This window comes from Chelon labrosus, assembly GCF_963514085.1.
Source record: "Chelon labrosus genome assembly, chromosome: 18".
Lineage (NCBI taxonomy): Eukaryota > Metazoa > Chordata > Actinopteri > Mugiliformes > Mugilidae > Chelon > Chelon labrosus.
In genome coordinates, this window is record NC_140351.1 from 19,656,584 (window position 1) to 19,678,814 (window position 22,231).

General features: G+C 43.5%; 2 protein-coding genes across 4 annotated transcripts; one reads left to right on the forward strand and one right to left on the reverse strand.

Annotated features, from left to right (window-relative positions):
- Nucleotides 1-48: 48 nt before the first annotated feature.
- LOC311503317 (choline-phosphate cytidylyltransferase B-like) lies at nt 49-9,527 on the forward strand (the record flags this gene model as incomplete). Of its 2 annotated transcripts, none has more annotated exons than XM_084565969.1 (8): nt 49-129; nt 3,476-3,575; nt 5,414-5,530; nt 5,619-5,770; nt 6,783-6,861; nt 6,969-7,111; nt 8,900-9,088; nt 9,303-9,527. In XM_084565969.1, the coding sequence occupies 8 exons, from the start codon at nt 49-51 to the stop codon at nt 9,525-9,527; spliced, it is 1,086 nt and encodes a 361-aa protein (XP_084422095.1). The 2 variants fall into 2 exon arrangements, with proteins under 2 accessions (XP_084422095.1, XP_084422096.1); XM_084565970.1 differs by lacking the exon at nt 49-129 and adding an exon at nt 1,198-1,251.
- A 2,182-nt stretch (nt 9,528-11,709) lies between these two features.
- LOC311503888 (pyruvate dehydrogenase (acetyl-transferring) kinase isozyme 3, mitochondrial) lies at nt 11,710-21,988 on the reverse strand. Of its 2 annotated transcripts, XR_014699607.1 has the most exons (12): nt 21,663-21,988; nt 19,693-19,834; nt 19,504-19,575; nt 18,884-19,068; nt 18,711-18,800; nt 17,932-18,009; nt 17,602-17,678; nt 17,371-17,472; nt 17,169-17,276; nt 16,916-17,029; nt 13,929-14,145; nt 11,710-12,259 (listed from the first exon to the last, which is right to left on the reverse strand). XR_014699607.1 is itself a non-coding variant. In XM_084566793.1 (11 exons), the coding sequence occupies exons 1-11, from the start codon at nt 21,763-21,765 to the stop codon at nt 13,996-13,998; spliced, it is 1,221 nt and encodes a 406-aa protein (XP_084422919.1). In that variant the 5' UTR covers nt 21,766-21,988; the 3' UTR covers nt 11,710-13,995. The 2 variants fall into 2 exon arrangements, 1 of the variants encoding a protein (XP_084422919.1); XM_084566793.1 differs by having other exon boundaries at nt 11,710-14,145.
- Between the last annotated feature and the right edge of the window lie 243 nt (nt 21,989-22,231).

The window sequence follows — 22,231 nt, forward strand, 5'->3', positions numbered from 1 at the left end:
CTAATCAAGTCAGAATTTACTTTTTTTCTTCTTATTATTTTGGGCACCATGGTGAAGCAGCGGCGCGTCAGAGCGCATTCCTGTTGCGCAGCTGCCGCTCCTCTTTGTTGCAGAAGGGGATCACTGAAGGTAAGCACACAAGTCCAAACATATATAGTAGTTTCTTTATTTGTAATTTCTCGCCCGGCTGCTCAGCGGTGCCTGGGGGCAGCCTGACAAACAGCTTTTGGAAGGAGACAGAGAAAAATAGTTAGAGTAGTTTGAAGCGTGGCTGTAAGATTACAATTTAATTTCTAAACAGACTTGCCCGTTTGCCGTATAGTCTGACTCAAAATAGAGTGCAGATAAACGTCAACACATAGGTGAAAGTGCAACAAATTAATTTTAAATAAATCTCGGAAAGGCGCTGGGATTTGTTTTTTGTTTCATTTTGTTTGTTTGTTTTTTTTAACCTATTTTTTTTCCCATTCTAGTCTGTTTGCAGACTCCTAAATTCTCACATAAAGTACTAATTTATAGTCCACTAACGGTTCATAGTTATCGTCTATCTGGCCGGTCAGTGGACTGTACCACTCAGTGGCGTCTTTCACCGATGGTGCTATGGGCCACTCCACCAATCCTGACAGGTTATACTACTGGGCTGCTCGAGCTGTTCTCTGATTGGCTGTTCCTTGGAGCACTCTCTCCTCATTCCCGTCGCCATGGAGAGAGCTCCTCAGCTCGGCCGGGAGGCTGCGAACACCCAAAGATCGTCTATTCAGACGCGGACTCACTCACAGCTTCACCAAACGGTTGTACATCACAGCCTGTTTCTTCCACTTGTTTTGGCACTATTTGTTCTCCAGTGAAGCGCTGTAATATTACCAATACGCGCTAGCAAAATCATAATTAGAATTAGAATCAGACTCAAACTGTAAAAATATAAAAATGACATATTTCAAAGCTCGAATGACAACGGCACACTGGAGGTAGATTTCCTTTTTTTGACACCAAGAAACACCTGAAGAGTGAGTCCTCTTCTTTTCGCTGCAGCAGGGGGGGGTCAGAGAGGAGGAGGAGGAGAGGCCAGACAGAGAGGGAGAGCAGAGATTGGGCGGGGGGGAACAGAGGAAGGAGAAAGAGCCAGAGTGGTGAGGAGAGAGGCATCGTCTCACTGATGCTGAGTCACATAACAGAGGGGCCACCGCTGCATCCCATGAGTCTTTGGGAATAATGGAGGAGCTTGAACACACCTGCCCTCATCCCCGGACGGTAGGGCGCCCTTGCCTGTGCCTGTGTGTTGTCTTCTTTCCTTGCAGTGTGTGTGACAGGAGGAGGAGGAGGAGGAGGAGGAGGAGGAAGACAAAGGGTCCTGCTTCCTCCCCTGTTACGAAACGGATCCCCTACAGCATGTGGCTGTGGGAGATGCTCAGAGTGCTGAGTGGACATTGTGTGCTGCCAAAGGAGAAAGCTAGGCGTTTACACACAGCAGGAATCCTAGCATGGGGCATTGCCGCAGTGAGGACAGAGCGCCTCCTGTGTTTGGATACTCTCCTCTTTCTCATCCGTCTGTGTCTCTCCATACTCTCCATTTTGCTTTCTCCCTTCCTCTCCTCTCCTCCATCCGGTTTCTCTCTCTTCTTGTGAACCAGTCTCGTCCTTGCCGTCCTCTGGCCCGTGTTTCTCTCTCTCTCTCTTTTTTTCCCCAGCTTTAATCCGTCTTATGCCAGATGTTCTTTGCTTGTGCCAGAGCAGGCTTTACTGAGGACGCTCTGGCCCCTCATCCTGATAGGCCCCTGAGCTCCTGGTCACTTTGTTTACCATGTGCTAAAATGTTTGAAAGCTACCTGTCTGTTCTCAGATCAATCATGGCTGATGAGGTGCAGTGGCAACAACTTAAGTCACATTCTCCGTGTTGTTGCTTTTGACTAAAATGGTATTTTTCCAGACCTCTAAAGTGCTGCCGATTGCTACCGCTCGTATAATTAAAAGGCACTTCATTCACTGTGGCTAACTAGAGAGCAAAGTTTTCTGCATGTCCGCTGCATACAAATGTCAAGAGCATCCTCGCCGAGTCTCTTGATTCAAACTGAAGACCTAGCAAAGTCTGTTAGTTGGCATGTTCTGGCTGCAGTATAGTCTTTTCTTCTGCCAAAATTATTTGGAGTCTCGCAGACGCTAATTTTGTATGTGTGAGTGCAACAACTATTGTAAAATGTGATCAAAATCCAGTGTGTAAAAGCATAAATTTGGTAACACCTTCTATTCCCTCTGCCATAAATTCGGCTTTATCGTCTGATGAAGGTGACATAATACAGAAATTAGTGTTGCTATGTCTAAAGATACGGCGCTAAAAGTGAAGGAAGCTAGAGTCACTGGGCCTTGCCTCTCATCCAAGTGGCTCCTGGATCCAAAACGGAACATGGCGGTTAAACTGGATGCAGTGAGAACATATCTGCCGTTAAATATTTATGTTTGCTTGCTGAATCCCGACATGTTGGGACGTGAATACGTGAAGTCACTTGCCTGTGGTGCAGAGACAAACTTATAGTATAAAGGTGTCTTTGCAATTATTTTAATGTCATTTTGAGATACTGTGAGCACCACAAACACGTTCTGCCTCACTGCATTGGAGTGGGGGAACCTGTGCAAAAACAAATCAAAACCATCATCATGCTTAGATGCCACTTTATGTATTGCGTGAATTGTCGAGTCACTGACCTAAACCTCTGCCCTTCACCTCTGTGCTGGAGCTGTATTTTCACCTGCTATTCTTCTCTCGTGTCCACCGGTCCGTCCCCCGTGTATGCTCACTGAGAACCTACTCTATCGCCAGAGTCTGGTTACGTCGCTGCTCCTGGAAGATACACTGACGTCAGGCGCCTTGCCTTGTCCACAGAGACCGAACCTGTTTCCATGTTTTCCTCCTCCTCCTCCTCCTCCTCTCACACTCCCACAGCTTTCTGCTCTGTTCTGGTTCTCTTTCACTCGCGTGAATGAGATGCGGTGAATATTCCCTGCAGTCAACAGATGGCAGGCTCACACTGCAACACTTTAACCTTGATACGGCTTCGACTCGTACTAACAAGCTCCATCTCTTATCTCGCCTGTCCTTTTATTGTCTTGTGTACCTGGTAGTTGTTCTTATATTCATTACCTTTTTCTCTTTCCAGTGTGGCAAGCTCCTTCGACATCAGATCAATAGCCCTGTCCTGAATTTCTTTCACATGTTAATACACAGGTTACAAAGAAGTAAATGTATTCTCACTCACACACTCGGTGATCAATAACACTGCCTGTCTGTCACTCTGTTGTTCCAACATGGAGCAGGCATCAGCTCAGGTCAATGACTTAATGGAGGTTACTGTAACCGGGATGGGCGTGGAAGTGGAGGCAGGTTGTGTGCCGGGCTATATGGAGGCTTCATGTTTTGGAAAATCTATCATCAGTCTCCCCTCGTTCATCCCATCTTTAACTCGGTCGCTTTCTGTCTCAGACCCTCACCGAGCCCGCCATCTTTGCCAGGGAGACCAGCTGTGATTGTCGCGCGCCTCATGAGAAACTCACCATCGCGCAGGCCCGCAGAGGCACCCCAGGTAGACCTCCTCCTGCTCGGTTTCCTCCTCTCTCCCATTTCATCCCACGTGGTTCTTCTCCAGCAGCTTTGATTGTTATCTTTTCTCACCTTCACCCGCATTCCCTCGACTACTTTTGCTGTCACACTATTACTGCTTCTGCAGCTACTACATTTTAGACTGTTTTTGTACTAATACTACTGCTAATGCTGCAACTGCTATCTACGAACCAACTTTTATTACAATGCTTCTGTTTATAGAATAGAATAGAATAGAAATAGAAAGCCTTTATTGTCATTATACACAGTACAATGAGATTTAAGCAGCTCCTTAAAAGTGCACCCAGCGCACCCTACTCATACTCTTTCTTCTAATGCTAGTGCTACCTCTACCGCTACTGCAACAAGCCTAAAATATAGTCATTTGGAAACGTATGTACTGGATAGGTTATAGAGTGTACATTTATGTTCATACACCGATCAGCCACAACATTAAAACCACTGACAGGAGAAGTAAATAACATTGACCATCCTGTGACAATTCAAAGTTCTGCTGGGAAACTTTTGGCACCTGGCATTCATGTGGATGTTGCATAGACATGTACCACCCACCTAGACCAGACCAGACACCCCCACCCCATAGCAATGACACTCCTTGATGGCAGCAGCCATCCCCAGCAGGATGCAGCCTGACACAGGCGCACACACACAAAAACACTTTAGGAACAACTAAAAAAACATGAAGAACAGCACAAGGCGTTGACCTGGCCTCCAAATTCACTAGATCCCAAACTGATCAAGTATCTGTGGGATGATCCACAGAGGCCCCTCCCCTCAACCCATAGGACCCAAAGGCCCCCACTAACAATATTCTGTTGCCAGACACCACAGGACACCCTCAGAAGGCCCATGTCAATTCTCTGATGAGTCACAGCTGTTTTGGAGATGCAAGGGATACCTACACAATATTAGGCAGGTGGTCATAATGTTATGTCTGATCGGTGTATATGTTTGCACACTTTGTTTTAGTTCTTTTTCACTCTTCTATTTGAGCGCCACTTGGGCTCAAAAGGAATTTGGACTGTGGATTGAAAGGGTTTTAATTCACAAACCTTTCCTCCAATTTAGACGTGGCTACCCGCAAATTAGAGTCCACAGTTTAAGTCTGTAGTCATTATATAACTTTGATTTTAGTAAGTTTTGGTAAACAGCTAAAAAAGCTTCTTCAGCGTCCACACATACAGACCTAACTGTATTTGGATGGATATGTGCTAATCAAAACCAGTTATGTTTATCCCACTACTATTACTTTCAGAATTTGTTCCAGGGCCTTGTGGTTTTAGGCTCATTCACTTGACACAGTTTCACTTGAAACGGCACCAAAAGCACAACCACGTGTGAAGGCAGCAGATAAATCATGGCTGCATTCCACACAACTGAAGTGAGACACCTTTAACAACATCTGTAACTTATGTGCTTTTTCTGCTGTGTCAAGTAACTGGAGGAACTGGGTGTTAACGTGAGCTTAACCCACAAGTGGTGCGCAAGTTAACAAGTGTAAACACCACAGAGGTTACTTAAGCTAATGAAGAGGGGAAGTCCACTGAAGTTTACATTTCTCATAGAGAACTATGTGTGAGAAAGGACAAAAAGTCTTTGAAGCTCCCAAAAAGAGCTGTGCAAAATGTTGTGAAAGTGAATATATTCTTGGACTGTGGAGCTAGAAAGAAGTGAGCTTATCAGACCTCTGCAGCCAGCTCTTCATCTCCCTTTAAGGTGAATGTCTCAAGGCTATATTACCTGCTACTTTCATAACACACCAGTTGTTCTTATCTCTTTTATATTGCTGTGTTTTTTCAGTGGACCGGCCAGTCAGAGTCTACGCAGATGGCATCTTTGACCTGTTCCATTCTGGGCACGCTCGTGCTCTCATGCAGGCCAAGAACCTCTTTCCCAACACCTACCTCATAGTAGGAGGTAAGACACACCAAATGCTCCAAACAATTCCAACAATTCAGTCTAAATAATAAGACATATCTGTGTTTTTCCAATGTTCTTGGAACAGTGTGCAGTGATGAGCTCACCCATAAGTACAAGGGTTTCACAGTCATGACGGAGCACGAGCGCTACGAGGCACTGAGACACTGCCGCTACGTCGATGAGGTTTTGAGAGACGCACCCTGGACTCTCACTCCCGACTTCCTGGAGACACACAAGGTGCATGTGTGAGGTTGTTGATGGTATATGAGTGTTAACCTGTGCATGAATCATCCAGGAGCCGTATTCACAAAACCTCCCAAAGGCCAAAAGTGGCTCTTAACCAGCTGAGATAGCTGATGCGAGTCCCTGACGCACCACTGTTTTAGATGTGGGACTAATTTCCAAAGCAAGACCTGCTGACAATCAGTTAAATGCTGCAGGCGATGTGATTCAGAGGGGAAGTCAATATTGAGAGAGCGTACAACTTGTTGTCTTTACCTTCTGTCTCTGAGAGTGATAACAAAAACAGTAGTGACACATGAATATGACGTCTACATGCCTCCAGTCCTCTCTTCTTCTGCTGCGCTCCAGTGACGGTAGCCAGACAAAGGGAAATCTGTCCTCACCTGTCCTTGGTTAAGAGTCTGCCATCCCTCCTCTGACCACAGAGCATTTTTTTTTTAAATCTGGACCCCCAAAAACCTGTCTTAACCATGTTCTAATTTATTCTTCCTCACCACCAGAGATGATAAATTCAGAGAACCTTGGTTACATCCATAACCCCTGTGTCCCAATCACAGGCTCTGCCATTCTCTGTAAGACTCTGCTGGACTCTGTAATGCTTCTTGAGACAATCTGTATTGTTAGTGACGCTATATAAATAAAATTTAATTCAATTGACTGAACTACTCACTGCACTATAAATATAGTACAGTGAGTACAGTGAGCGCAAAGTCACCGATAGCAACAACCAAGCCAACCAGTTGTGAATAATTCGTAAAAAAAGAGACTTTAAACAGCATTCAGGAGGAGTCATGATGATGAGACATTTTGTGAACATGGCCCCAGGGTTTTTATACACTTGTGCGTGGTCTTGTGTGTGTGTTCGTGGCCAGGCTCTTGTGATCTTCTCTCTTGGCAGAGGTCTAACTTGTAAGATCTACCTTATGGTCACTTTTCGCTGCTTCATGCCTGTCTACCAGTGCCGTGTTTTCTGCCATGCAGTACGTGTCCTTTGATTGTTTCTCAGATCGATTTTGTGGCTCACGATGATATCCCATACTCCTCAGCAGGAAGTGAGGACGTTTATAAACACATCAAGGAGGCAGGTCAGTGCGCCATGTCGTAGGATGACTAAAATTACTGTGTGCATTTCCTCTAAAAATGTACCTCAGGCACTTTTCAAATTCTGTGTGTTGTTATGCGTGTATACCAGGGATGTTTGTACCCACACAGCGGACAGAGGGAATCTCAACTTCTGACATAATTACCAGAATTGTCAGAGACTATGACGTCTACGCGCGGCGCAACCTTCAGCGGGGCTACACGGCCAAGGAGCTGAACGTCAGCTACATCAATGTAAGAGCAAAATCAACTTCACATCTGCTGCAGCTTTAAATTAGCAATGACTTTACATGAGAAAACACACAAGAAATATAAGCCATTCTATATAACTGTTGATCATTGCTGTATGCAGCATAAACCGAGAGGCTGGGAGTGTAGGATTTAGGGGGATCTATTACCAAAAAAATGATGTTACTATTTGAGTCAATTTATCGCAAGTATTCTTCATTCCTCCACTTAAAACTTGTCTTAAACGGGTTTTTCCGGGGCTGAAAAAAGTGCCAATAAGTTGAAGCCAACATGGAAGTTTTACAACTCGCAGTTGGTTCCAGGAATACATGTTCTTAAAGCCTGGTACAAAAAAAGTTTTGGTCGCTGCCAAGATGGTGACATCCAGTGCCACCCACACTGAGCTTCAAATCTGCTCTTCAGCAAACCTGTGGGTAACGTTCCGGAGAGTCCATCCTTCTTTATATGCAGTGCATGGTTTTCTTTGCGTGTAATGCAACTGCAACTACGAATTTTCATTCGTTAAGAATAAGGGAATATAGGGAACAAGTTCTCTTCATGAAGCCGCCGTGTTGTGGGACCATCTTTCCACTAGGGCTGAACGATTTGGGAAAATAATCTAATTGCGATTTTTTTCCCCCAATATTGCGATTGCGATTTAATATGCGATTTTTTATTTATTTTATCCTCTTTTTTTCCCCAACAAAACATAATGATTTAAATATGAACAACACAATATTAGATACATTTCGTGTAAAATCTTCTTTCCCATAGGCTGGGCCTATTTGTTAGAATTAAATTAAAAGATGTATGACTTGAAATAAATGACATTTTTATTTAACTGCTCATTACAGAAACGTCTGTGGCTTTGCCACTGTGCATTTAAAGGAAAACTTTTTTTTTTAAAACCTGGACCTTATTTCTAGCATAAAATATCATCGTTTACTCACCAATAGCACTTTTTTTCATTTGCACTTGTTCGGGAGATAATTAGATCAGCGTATATCCATATAGCTGGAGTGGCCAGGGCATCGAAACGCAGCCTCTAAATAATGCATTATCTCGTTCATTCTGCCAATACTTTGTTATGATACGCGAGTGCTATTCCCCGTTGAGTCCGGAGTTACGTGTTAACATCATCCGGGGTCTGTAGATTGACCTACAGACCCCGGATGATGTCTTCTAACCTCTGAGCAGCACGCGCACCCGCTACGGTCGGCTTGTTTACCAGTAATTTGCTACTGCTATGGTTCGTCCACAACCTCAGAGTCGGACAAATATTCAGCCATGTTGCAAAAAACTAGCAGTAGCAAATTACAGGTAAACAAGCCGATCGTCCAGGTCAGAAGCTGGACGATCCGCGTCGCTCGCGTCACGTGACCACCTTGTAATCGCGCAAGTTGCGGTTAGAAAATCGCGTTTTATCATATCGCGATATTATCGCAAATGCAATTACTCGTTCAGCCCTACTTTCCACAGTAGCTCAGAGCGGACTTTATGCGTGTAAGCTTGTGCAGCTTCTCCTACATACTTGGACAAGGAAAGGTGAAGAGGTATTCAGTTGGATGCCATTCTCAACCTCACCACTAGATGCCACTAAATCACACACGGTGGCCCTTTAATTTGGCATTCAGCCAGATGTGACTTGGTTAAATGACAGTGCTCCTCCACTTAAAATTTGTCTTAAACTGGTCCTTCTCATTTGGATTAAGATAATCATTTTCCTTTTATTTATTCCACTGAGGTTCTGTTTTTGTCAAGCGTGTGTTCATTTGCTGCATTCCATCCCCTCAGGAGAAGAAGTACCGGCTACAGAACCAAGTCGACCGCATGAAGGAGAAAGTCCGCACGGTGGAGGAGAAGAGCAAACATTTTGTTTACCGTGTGGAGGAGAAGAGCCACGACCTAATTCAGAAATGGGAAGAGAAATCTAGAGAATTTATTGGCAACTTCCTAGAACTCTTTGGGCCTGATGGGACATGGGTAAGTAATGACAGATAACAGGTACAAATGTTCACTATATTTAGTTTTTTGTAAATTTATTTACGCACTTTAAACTGCCTTTTATTGGGTACATTCATGTATCCAAGCACAAAACATGATGTTTAATGTCCACATTATTTGTGGTGCTGAGACGTTTAGTGTTCTCAAAATGTAATCTACCGAGGACTAACTTTCCTCTTCTGTGTCCGTACAGAAACAAGTGTTTCAGGAGCGCAGTGGTCGAATGCTGTCCTACGCTCTGTCTCCCAGAGAGTCGCCCTGCAATAGTCCTCCCCGCGAACTGTCCCCCCTGCGCTCTCCTTCTCCCCCTTCTCCCCCCGCCCGCTGGCACAATGCTCGGCCCTCCCCTCCTACCTCCCCGAAAGGAGCGTCTGCCTCTATAAGCAGCATGAGCGAAGGCGATGAAGATGAGAAGTAGACGGACTGCTGTACACACAAACACACACACACACTTCACTCGCACACACACACACACACACACACACACACACACACACACACACACATTTCACTCACAGTACACTGCCTGGGAACTGCTCTCACACACACACATATACTTGTACAAATGCTGGCTGGATACTCAAACCTCAAGGATGTTGCAAATATGCAATGCAGACAGTGACCATGGGAAACGTAGTTCTGAGCTGCAGAGCTAAGAAGCCATCGCTGTCTCTGTTGTCTGGGCAACCAAGCAGCCGGAAGGAAGATGTTGTTACAGGTTATCCTTTCAAGAGGATTTGCTTTGGATTGTCCAGCGCTGATAGAGACTGTCCAACAGCTTGCTTGTAATATCACCTCATTGTTTTCTGTCCTAATAAGTTAGCTCATCCTTTTCCTTTTCACAGGTTCTCTTGTAACTACTGTGGCCTCTAGATGTGAATAGGCACAAAGTTGCAGAAACACTGTGTCTGAGATTCAGTCCTACAGGTCGTATAAACTGGAACTGGTTTCCTCACTGTGTATGTTTGTGCTTGTTGAACGGACTATTTAATTAAAGGAGAGACACTGCACACCCTAGAATAGCGGAGGTGACACTGTGGGCAGCCTCTTTGCACTCACTAGTCAGCGCCAGTTTTGTGTAAATGATCGCCAATGATTCCAGTGATGACCACTTTCAAGTAGCTATTTGAATTCAAATTTCTGCAGGAAATAACAATGACACCGTCAGCAGTCGGCACAAAACTAAAAAAGTCAGAGCGAAACACGACTGAAGACAGAAGAAATGTTTTTAGCATCTAACATAAACATTAACATAAAGTTCACATAAATAAAATAGTGGAACTAAAAAGAGACCCTAAAAAGGAGGCGTGTATATTATAACTAGTTATATTAAATTGCTTGTTGGTCCCAAAGTTGATGAGAGAGAAAAAAAAATAAAAACTTTCACGTTAATGTATTGAATGTAAACTGACTCTTAAAGCCTGCACATGGAGAGATCTTCATATTCCTCTGTCTTGTGCGACCTCGCCTCCATGTCCTCCAGCACGGGACACCAGACACCGATCTCGGCCCGACACCTCGATTGATGTCCCAATTCTGAAAATGCATCTCGAGGAGAGACAAAGCGGAGTAGCCATGTTCGCCAAAGTGGACAGCTGGAATATGTGTTTTTTCACGGCAGATATTTTGACTTGTGGGGAAAATGCACAGGTGTACTACCACTTAGGGGAGGTCCAGCTTTTGTGCATGCTGGTTCACTGTCGGGGCTTGCTAGGGCATCCTCAATTCCACCTGCGCTTATGGCAAAACAAAATGTCTGCTGTGAAAAAAAAAAAATGTTTATTTTGTTGTGTTGTGAATTGAATCAAAAGGAAATATATACTGTAAGTTGTCACGGACAATGTTGTGCTCATCTGATAAAGATGAAAACCATAGATAGATGATGCCAGATGTCAACATCTCATGCCTGTTGCATAGACCCCTCTCTCCACGTCTTTCTTCTCCAATTCCTCCTTCCACAACAGGCGAGGAACTGAGAAATAATAAATAATAAAGAGGGGTAGATTCAGTCACACGGCACACAAACACCCTCCGACATCCCAGCCGATCAGTAACCTAGTAATAGATTTGGATTTTCAACATGTAAGCCATGTATTTCTTTCCACGTTTTATGTTTTATCAATCGGTGTTTAGCAGACATTTTTCCGACTCCTCGGAACATGATGTCGGCTGTCAATGAAACCCAGACAAACTCTGATGATACTTGAAATGTACAAACACTGAAGCTCGCTCTCCGGGTCAGGTCGTCTAAAGCCCCGAGCACAGCCCCCGCCGGTTATTGGAAATGTATTCAACAGCTCTTTTGCTCAGGTCTGCTCCCTCATACCAGGCCGGATGCTGCAGACCTCTATTCCACCCCCCACCCCCGCCCGACAACATAATAAATACCCCAACGCAATGTAGGGACCTTAACGTCCTGTACGCACTACATGTTAACCTGCACTATATGTACAAACTTTAGGAATGTGTGTATTCTTTCTTTTTCTTTGTTATTTTTTTAAAGTTTAATTAAACGGCTTAATATGTAAATAAAACGTATAACAAAATGCAAATACAAGTCTTTTTCTCTTATTGCAGCATATAAATATAGATGGATCACACACGACAGCAGTTTTGTTTATTGTCAGGTTTCAGGTTGATCTCATGCTAGATCACGTTCTGTCACTTTTTTTGCGGAGAACGTCGATGTTGTAGCACTAGCGTCTCTCTACACGACTACTGCCACATAGAGGCTGGATGTACAGCAGGATGGAAAACACACAGAGCACTCCACACTGGCTGTATGTACAGATTAGATGCATGATATTTTCTAAAATACTTAAAAGTACAATGAGACAGTCTTTTACAGTAGGTTAGCTGAACCGGACGTGATGGTAGAAGATCCTCTGGTCTCTACAGAAAACGAAGGAACTGGTTGTGAAACATCTGAAGTGTGCAGGGAGACCACACGTTAACCTACACACTCAACTGCTAACCTAGAAACACAGCACTTCTTTTACATCAGGTCCGTCACCAAGCAGTGAGACTGGCAGCTTAAAAAGGCATTGGCAGTGATGAAATCTTACAGTGAGGCTGTAAAGCGGAGAACCTACAGGATGAGGAAGCTTCCCAAACTTTCTCAATTCTTCTTTCCTTTCACATCGGGTGAAGCTAGAGGAGATGAGAGAAGGAAGACACTTCAGACTGTTTGAATGCCCCGTTATCTGCTTCTAGCAAACAGGTCACACATGATTATAAAGTCTGGTCTTTTTTTAGGATGGCCTGGGATCTGACTTTTTGAACATAATCAAAAAAAGATCTGAAAGGATTATCTATTTGAAATAAAAACACACATATAGTTATTAAAGTGAACGAAAACATGTCTGATATGATCCACGTGACAAAAACTGACAGTATTTCAGTGCCTAGAGACGGTTTAGTAGTTTGACCAAGATTTCCGTCAGCAAGTCTCCAAAGCAACACATAATCATTAAAAGCTTGGCAAAAATAATCCTGTGCCAATGCCAGTGACATGAAGTTAAAGGAAAGGGGCGCACATCTCCGAAAAACAACAACAGTGACCAGAACAGCGTCTTTGTTGCTGCGTAAAATCATTTAAAACATTTCAGGTATCAACTTGTTCTGCATTTCGGCCACAGCTGTCATTTCCACTCGTGACATTAAAACACACAGGCTTTGTTCAAACTCAGAAGACTGCCGGGGTTAGTGAAAGCGAGACACGAGGTTGAGTGGATGGATAACAGGTCCGAGCTTTGACCATGTTTTTTTTTTTTTTTTTATCCACCACTGCAGAATGTAATGATGAAATATATAAAGTGATGATGCAATCCTACTGTGATAGTCCTTGTTAGCTGCAACAGGTCCTTCTCTTACTGTGAGGATTTGAGGATCATGCTGGTGTGGTTAAAGCTACTTCGCAGACGACACTGGCATGGTGGCAGTTAATAAGCGTCTGACGGATGATCGTTGTCAGGACACAGAGCTGGATGCCCGCAGATAGATTCTGATGAGGGTTAGTACTGTCTGCCAATGGTGGCTGCTTAACCTCTGAGAGTAAAGCTGTAAAATGTGTACAACCTGATAATATTCTCCCTTCTTCAAGTTCCAATTGAGTTAAAAACATCAAATGTATACAAAGTATCCGGAAATAAGGCTTTCTCTCTTCAACATGAAATAATAGATTTAGATTACTCTTCATGAAATGCTTCCTCTTTTTCATTTTCCCAGGCTAAAAACAGAGTGCAATCAAAACAAGTCTTTGCAATGGCAATGACACACTGGCCCAATTGTGCGTTGAGTCAAAAGTGTCTCCCAAAGGAAGGAAATGAAACCTCCTCCTCTTCCCATTTGCACTGAAACTCAACCCCCCTGACTCCGCTTGTGTTTTGCGAGGAGAAACCCAATACACCAAAGGCACGCAATCAGCAGTGCACGGCTTATTCAGCCGCAGGGAGCCGGGGCCTGCTCAGCAAAGATGAGGAACGGCCAAACTGCCCCGAGGCAAAAGGAGAGATCGCACTGATGCAGGGAATTTAGTTTGAGGAAATAAAGTCTACGCTTGTAAAGATCCACCAAAATAACCAGTTATTTAGGAATGAGGTTAAACACTGGGGATGTAGAATTTGGAAGAGGTTCATTTTAAACTCCATCTTAGGAGAGCCAGTGGTAACGCCACTACAATAAAAGCTACACTGATGAAGGTCATTGCCATTGGGTACAGATTTAAGTCGAGGTCTTCCACCTTTCTCAAACCACTGGAATGTAAATGCAAGTCTGATCCAAGACCAAAAGTTGACCCAAGGGCAACCTTTCATCGTACATGCTGTATGCAGACCGCAGGCATATTTGGCTCCCAGCAGAGGGCTTTGCGATCGTGCCGGGCAGAGTTATCTGTTGGCTTTGTATTTGGACTTGCTGGCATCACGTGGCTCTTTGCTGGGGTTGCTCCAGTCGTCCGCCTCAGGGCTCGTCTTATAATGCCGCCACGCTGACTTGTTGAAGACGGGCAGGCGCTCAAAGGACTCGCTGGACAGGGCCTTCAGAAGGAGAAAAAAAAAAATAACATGAAGGCAAATGAGAATCCTATTTGTCAAGATAAGACAAGACAACACTTCGGACATCCGGTATAACACAGACAGCTGCTACATCCAGAAGTTCTTGGATGATACAGCCATCGTTTGACGGGTATCGGGCGGGAACGACGAATACAGGAAGGTGGTCGAGGGTTTTGCCAACTGGTGTGAACACAGTCACCTTCACATCAGTGCCACCAAGACAAAGGAGATGGTGAATAACTTCCAAAGGAAGGCAGCACAAACTGCACAGGTGAACATCCAGGGACTGGACATCGAAATTGTGGATGGATATAAATACCTGGGTGTTCACCTGAACAATAAACTGCACTGGTTGGACAACACTATACAGGAAGGGACAAAGTTGCCTCCACCTGCTGAGGAGACTGAGGTCCTTTGGGGTGTGTAGGACACTACTCAGGACTTTTTATGACATTGTGGTTGCATCGGCAACCTTCTACGCTGTGGTCTGCTGGTGTGGCGGAGTCACGGAAAGGGACATAAAGAGACTGGGCAAACTGATCAAGAGGGCCAGCTCCATCCTGGGCTGTCCTCTGGACTCAGTGGAGGAGGTGGGGGAGAGGAGGACGTTGGCTAAACTGTCAAACATCAGGAACAACCCCCCTCATCCCGTTTGAGACAGTTGAGACTTTAGGAAGCTCCGTCAGCCAAAGACTGCTGCACCCACAGTACAAGAAGGAACGCTTCCGGAGGTGTTTTGTCCCCTCAGCAGTCAGACTCTTTAACATCAGCATTTCTTAGCTCTGCTGCTGAGCTTCTTTTCTTGGAGATACAAGAGCATAGTATATACCAGCTCATCCCTGTCATTACCTCATGTCTTTTTCATGCAATACTTTGTGCTTCTCCTATTGGAGTTTGTTTTATTCATGATATTCATGAATGTCAATATGTATATTTAGCCTCCTTACCACCTCAACTCTCTATTAAATTAGTTGGTTTTTCAACTTTTGGTTAGCTACTTAAAACCTGATGAAATATGTAAATATTTTTTATACCATAACGTATTTACTTTTATATAGTTTCTCTTGTCTTACCTTATTCTATTTTTTGTACTTTGCACTGTTATTCCCGGCCACTGTAACACCCTAATTTCCTCACTGGGATAAATAAAGTCTTATCTTATCTTATAAGATTTGACTTTGTTGATTCCTAATAGGGAATGTATGTGGTAAATATAAGTTATATAAAAAATAGACATAGAAAAATAAGATAAAGAATATATTAAAGGTAAAAGAAATATTAAGCAACTAAAAGGTTGTAGTATACAAACTGCGTGAACATTATGAATACTGACACTCCAAAAAAAGTACTGCACCTCTAGAGCCAGGAGACCATTAGTTAACCTTAGCATGAAGACATATAGATTGGAATGATATTTTCACATCACTTTTGTGGTGAGGTATGGTGCAACTGGCATGTTGGCTAGGTGTTTGTTTAGCTGCTAAGCTAATCATCTTCGGGCTTAATCACGCTGTGACACATTTTGGGCAATACATGTATTTGTCTCCTAGCTGAGAGTTGAAAGATTGATACCACTATCAAGTTCTACACGGAAACTGCACGGCCTGGCCAAAAAAAAAGTCGCCACCAAAAAAAAGGTTGTTGGACTGCCTTTAACTTTGATTACAGCACTCATTTGCTGTGGCATTGTTTCGATAAGCTTAATCGAAAATGATGTCTCATGCTCCCTGAACCACTCTTTCACAATTTGAGTTCCCTTCACACTGTACTTGTAGAAATGCTCTTAATTTCACTATAAAACATAGCCCTGAGTTCTACTGTTGTTTTTCTTTGATTTGATTTCACCAAACATTTAAGTGATCACGATCACCATCAATCAGGATTTTTTTCCGACCACATGTCTTCCCCAAAGACGATGGTTCCCCACTATCCTTCCAGTTTTTAATAATGCATTGGACAGTTCTTAACCCAATTTTACTAGTTTCTACAATCTCCTTAGATGTTTTCTCTGCTTGATGCATGCCAACGATTTGACCCTTCTCCAACAGACTAACATCTTTTCCACAACCACGGGATGTGTCTTTCAACATGGTTGTTTGAGAAATAAGAAGCTACTCATTGCATCAGTTGGGCTTAAATAACTTGTTGCCAGCTGAAAGATAATCACCCATGCAGTAATTATCCAATAGGAGGCTCCTACCTATTTGCTTAGTTAAATCCAGGTGGTGACTTTTTTTTTGGTCAGGCAGTGTATCACCAGGAGACATTTAGCTTAGCTTAGTATATAGATGATGCATGGGAAACAAGCTAGCTTGGATCTGTCTAAAATTTGCTAAATCCACCAGGGATGCTAGTTCCTAGCCCAACAAAGACTGTCATGAGGAAGCTAGCTAGCTAGCTAGGTTTTGTGAATTGGTCAGTAACTGGCTAAATGTATAACCTTAAAGGAGGGACGTAAAAAATAAAGACAGATTTTCATTGGACACAAAATACACCCCCGAGTGGAAGGTGAGTCATCAAAATTTCTATAATTTTCCAGGTAATGACAAACACTAAATTATGAATGCTAACAAAATTAGTTTTTTTTTTTTTTCATTATTAGGCCAGATACTGTGACATAGGCGACATAGTGTAGGTATGTGTAGATAAAAATCCAAAAACTTACTGGGCACTTTGATGTCTGAGCTGGCTAAGTATTGTGTTTTTCAGAGACAAACAGAAAATTGCAACACATTTGTCTAGCTAATTTCACCTTTAGATAGATGACAGCGTCCGTTCCCACTCCCTCCATGGAGTAGAGTTTCAGATCTCCCTGGAAGTATCGAGCATAGAGTCTGGAAATGGGTAAACCATAGCCAAAACCAGCCTGTATGAGGAAGGAAAATAAATGCACTTTAATTTCCTAAATGCTATGAGTCCACACATAAAAAAAAAAACATATGAGCTAAGAGGGGTTTGGTCACCACGGTCAATACTTGTTTGATTTTATGAGTGTGTGTGTGTACCAGAGGCACAGCTCCTGGCTCCAGGCTTGGCGTCGGGGCAGTGGAGTACATGTAATTAAACAGACGGTCAATCTTCCGGAGAGGAACTCCTCCTCCTCTGTCACTGATCTAAAATGGAAAATAGAAGGGATGGAGTGAACGAAGCAAAAACTTACAGCACCACTAAAACAGTTCGATAATGATACACGCGTGTATAATTTACCTTTACTGAGAGATCCTCTTTACCCAGGGTGACTTTAGCCTTTACTGGGGGTAATCCCTCTTTACTGTTCTCATGAAGCTCCACTGTTGCTCTCATTGAATTCTGCAAAAGCAGAGTCCATTGAGTCAGATCAGCAGGCGTCTTTATAGAATTACAGTCACATTAAAGTTTCATTACAGTTAAAGACCAACAAGCCAGTTTGGCTAATTGCGCTAATGTTAGCCTGTTTACCTTGAAGAGCTCAAACAACATGTGGAACAGATGAGAGGGCACATACACCGCCTGGATGGGCTTCTTAGGAGCCTTCACTGGAAGGGGGGAATGCAAGAAGTGGCAGAAGATTAAACACACGCAGACAAAGCTGGCTCTTTTGAAGTTAATCACATGGTGTACACTGTAATTGTTACAAGACTAAATTTGGACTCCCAAACTGCAACCAGACAGTCTTCTGTTAGAAAGACCGCCAAACAGAACACAAAGTTTTTATGCTGGGCGACCGATTCAAAAAAGGAACAGTATAAAGCCTATTTTAGGATGGATTATTGCACAAAACTCTCTTACTGTTAAACTCTTCTATCTTGAGCCCGGGAGCAGCCAAGTAGTACTTCTCACACAACATCTTGGCAGTGTCGTAGGCATCTGACGGAAGAGAGAAAAGAGCATGCTGATATTTCTAATTTCCTCCTACCGGTTGCAAACGGAGCTTTTGTGCACTGCTGGGTCACAGAAAGTGCAGCACGTTAATGGAATTCCCTTAAAACTATCATTATGTAAACACGCCTCTCGGCAAAGATGTACTCGCTTTTGTTTGATTAATAACGCTGCTGAGAGGGGCCGGTGTGATATAAAGGACAGCTAACTTCAGTTCCCATGAGAACTAGCAGAAAATAAAAGTCACAAAATATTTTCTGACAACAAAAGCAGTAACTGTTGCTCAAACTCTGGTGTGAGTGTTACAACATAACAGAGCATGATGAGTTTAATTTAATACAAGCTAACATGATTAAACAGACTCTGATGACTGTGTGTATGAGTTATACGCCCACATATTTACCTTGTAAGGCAGATTTGTGAGATAATAAAATCGCACGACAATCCATCTTTCAGGTTTGTGGCTGATTAACAAAGGTGTGGACCAATCATCATCATCCTGAGACCTTCCTTACAAGGATGGCAAGAATCAACTAACTATAAAGCTAGTTGCCTGCTTGCTGGCTTTCAAAGCTCCCAAGACTGGGAACTGTTGCGTTTCTTCTCCGGTGTTTTCCTTCACAATAACCTTCCACGGACGGCTTCTCATATGGTTTTGTGGAAGAATTTCCAGTAATTCCCGGACTCACCGCTGACGACTTCAGCCACGTTGCAGGTGGGATCGATGCTGCCTATGTGTTTTGGATGGGCTGGGTTGGTGTCGTTACCGAACAGAAGAGCTGGACACAAATACATAGAAATGACACCGAGCTGAACCTTGTGCTTGCAATCCAGATCAAGCAAATGCACTTCTGAGACTCACTGTGCTGGTTGATGAGCATGCGGAAAGAGATGCGGTTGGTGTAAAAGCGGTCGAGGAAATACTGGATGTTGCTGCTGATGAAGGGGTCGAAGCCGAACTTCTCCTTGTACTCTATGACCCCCTGAGCCATGGTGGGAACCACATCGTTGTGACGGTTACGGATCTCGATCAGGAGCTCCAGGAAACTAAAGATTTCATTTAAAAATGACATTTGGAGATGACCCATGAGTTTTCTTCCTCGTATACACACGCATATTATTATAATCTACAAATAAAAGGGTCGAATTTAAATTCCAATCCAACATTTCTTTAATATTTCGGAGACATGCAAAAATCCACAGTCAGGCTAAGTACGAGCAAGTCTCGGAAATGTGTTCTCTGAACAGATACCTGTCTGTGGTTATCAGTCATACGTTGCTGTTTATCAGACAACCACTGTTATGGTATAAATACACAGCGTTACCTTATCAGTTAACACAGGCTTTTGTGTTCTAAGGGAATTAGCCACAGTGGAAGAGCGACTCGAGACGTAATGACATAAAATCAGTACACAGCAGTTAGATAAAGCTGTAATCACTCTACTTTTATTATCTTTTATTGTGAAGGCAATATTCACTCACTCATTCAGAGCGTGGGGATCCTCCGGCTTCCTGTTCTCATAATCCAGCAGCTCAACAAAGCTCTGCATGTACCTAATCAAACAAACAGAGGTCAAACGGCAACCTATACGCACGCCTCTTAACAATCGTACTACTATAAATCTTATCGCCTGGCAGCCATGCAAAAATCTGCGAGAGGAAGCGCCTTGCCATTTCTGGACCAGTCTGACGGAGGGCTGGCTGAGCAGGTTGTCAGGCAGCAGGTTGACCTCTCTCATGGTGTTGGCCAGCCGCACGGGCAGCTCCTTACGAAGGAACATGTAGGATGTCTTCTCGCAGGCATTGTCCCTGCCTGAAAGAAAAACAAGATTTAAGTTCGGGCATCCCCACACTGAGGCTCGGGTCCTCGCTGGAGTGGCACAGGTGCCACTCCAGCTTGTGCCCTCTGCTTTAAGTCATACCCTCTCTGATTTCCCGCCTCCTTTCTCTGGCACTTTAATAAAATAAAAAATTCCAAAAGCTAAAGATAACTTTGTTGATAACAGTGACTGCTTGTGGAAATTCAATTTTCCTGCCAAAAATATTTATTTCAAGACAAATATAAACTGACAACGTTACAATCCTGTTTCTCAGCACTTCCACTATAGAAATAGTTTTCAGGCATATAGTTCTGTTATCAGACTTCTCATTGTCATGTGAAAACCTGTTCTACACAACTGAAATGTATCAGTTTATCTCACGAAGCTTTCACTCGAGCGGTTTACCTTTAACCTCGGTGGAACCTCGACTAAAAGTACCACGCTGCTCTTGGTTTCAGTGTCCCAACCTTTAACATGACACCGTACGCCTTTGCTCTCTGGCTGAGGCTGTACCGACTCTCTGCCAAACGTTAGCTTCCAGATTTTATGCAAAACTATACGAGGAAATCATAAATCCCACTAGCCTGCAGGAAAGGGGGGAGTCACGCAAAGGTTATTAGAGAGATCATGTCCTAGATCAAAACAGAAAATAATAAAATACCGCGGTAAATGTGCAAACCACTTCTCATGTGTGCATGAGAGGATCTGAACACTAATGACTCAGCAGAGGAAGCACAAGTCTGTAGCTTTCGGCTTTCTCCAGGAACAATACTCAGTGTAACAACACCAAGACCCGTCTGCTGATAGTGTTACAGGAAACCTATTGTGTTGTGTTGAACCGTGTGTGACCTCCAGCGGAGAAGAGGCGATCATATTGTGTTATTTTAGTGTGGTGCGGCTGAAAAACTAAAAGATCCACTTGACTCGGAGAGTGTCCAACTGTCTTAGCTCAGCGGAAAAGCTCAGCCTGAGTCAGCACTGTAAAAGGACGGCCTGTTAATTGCAAAACAGGAACGCTCGGATGACCCATGCTCCCTGTGAGTCAGAATAAAAGACATGTGCCGACTACCCTCGGCCGTCTTCTGGCCCGCCGCCGCCTTTGACGAGGAACTGAGAGGACGAGATCCTCGCTGTGCAACAAGTGTCGCACACTTCCTGCACCACACATCCAAGCCACAGCTGTGAGAACAAATTACGTAACACCCAAGACCGGGTTTAATCAGATGTGGATTAAGAAAAGCCTCGAGGTCAGCTTCGACAAGCAATTAATAAGAGACATCTTGTGTTGCAGGTCTCATGTCAGAGTCGGGCAAAGATTTATTGATTTATTTTTAAATATCTTTCATTTAATGATTCATGTTCTGAAGTCATTATGATGCATGGAACTGAGGTAGTGTACAGAGAGTTAATCCCCGTTGAGCAACCAGTGGCAGAGGCGTGTACCCTCCATTGCATACGTGCTGAATGAACAGACCTGCATGCTGGCATGACATGTTTACACATTAAACAAACCTGAAACAGAAAGCTGCCAGACAGAGACAACAGCCTGCATGCTGCTGCTTGTGCTGTCATGGATGAGATGCTAAAAGTAAACACTTATTCTAAATGTCACATGTGATCAGAACAAAGTCTAATGTTTCATTGGAGCCTACAGATGAGTTCTGTTAATAACAAGCAATAACAACAAGTCCGGCCTTGCACGTGACACTTGATCAAATGTATAAAACAAGGCCCCTATCTGTCTGAATGTCTGTCTGAGTGTCTGGCTACCTTCCTCATCAGCAAGTCATTCATTTAAGAAGACAGCGCAGCATTACTCACCAAAATCCAGAAACTGCTTAATGGACAGCGGGGAGGGTGAGAACCTGGAGTAATACTCGATTTTGGGGTTGGCGTTTTTCAGCAGAGACGCGAGGATCCTCATCTTGAAAGTTTAATGATGGTCGCCAACAGAGTCAGAAAAAACGTTTCATCCACGGTACCGCTGACAGACACACGGACAGCGCTGCTCTCCCGTCGGCGTCCACATTTCCGCCGTCCGCGGTGGACACGAAGCGACGCGACGAATAGATGCCCATAGGGTTACACGGCAGGACACAAACAAGAAGCCCTGAATGCGGCTTCCTGGGTCGACATTTCTGCACATTAAGAACAGCGCAGAATGGAAAAGCCAATCGAAACAAAAAGACAATTTCCTGTTATATTTTTTCAAAATAAAACTCCATAGACATTTTGCAACCTAGCTGCTTAATTAAATATGTTTAAATTATAAATTATAAATGTTTTTGTTAAATAACAATTTAGTATTTATTAGCAATACGAAGCATTTTATTAAAACAACTAACTATTCTCATTTTTTCCGATGCAATTGTGATAATAGATTATTATTA

Bases quoted from the DNA above. Each gene is read 5' to 3' on its own strand.
- LOC311503888 (XM_084566793.1), bottom strand. From the start codon at position 21,765: ATGAGGATCCTCGCGTCTCTGCTGAAAAACGCCAACCCCAAAATCGAG. The intron at 19,069-19,503 runs GTGAGTGAATAT...TGAAATCTTTAG, and splicing joins GATCCCCACGCTCTGAATGA to TTTCCTGGAGCTCCTGATCG. The intron at 18,801-18,883 runs GTGAGTCTCAGA...ATTTGTGTCCAG, and splicing joins CATGCTCATCAACCAGCACA to CTCTTCTGTTCGGTAACGAC.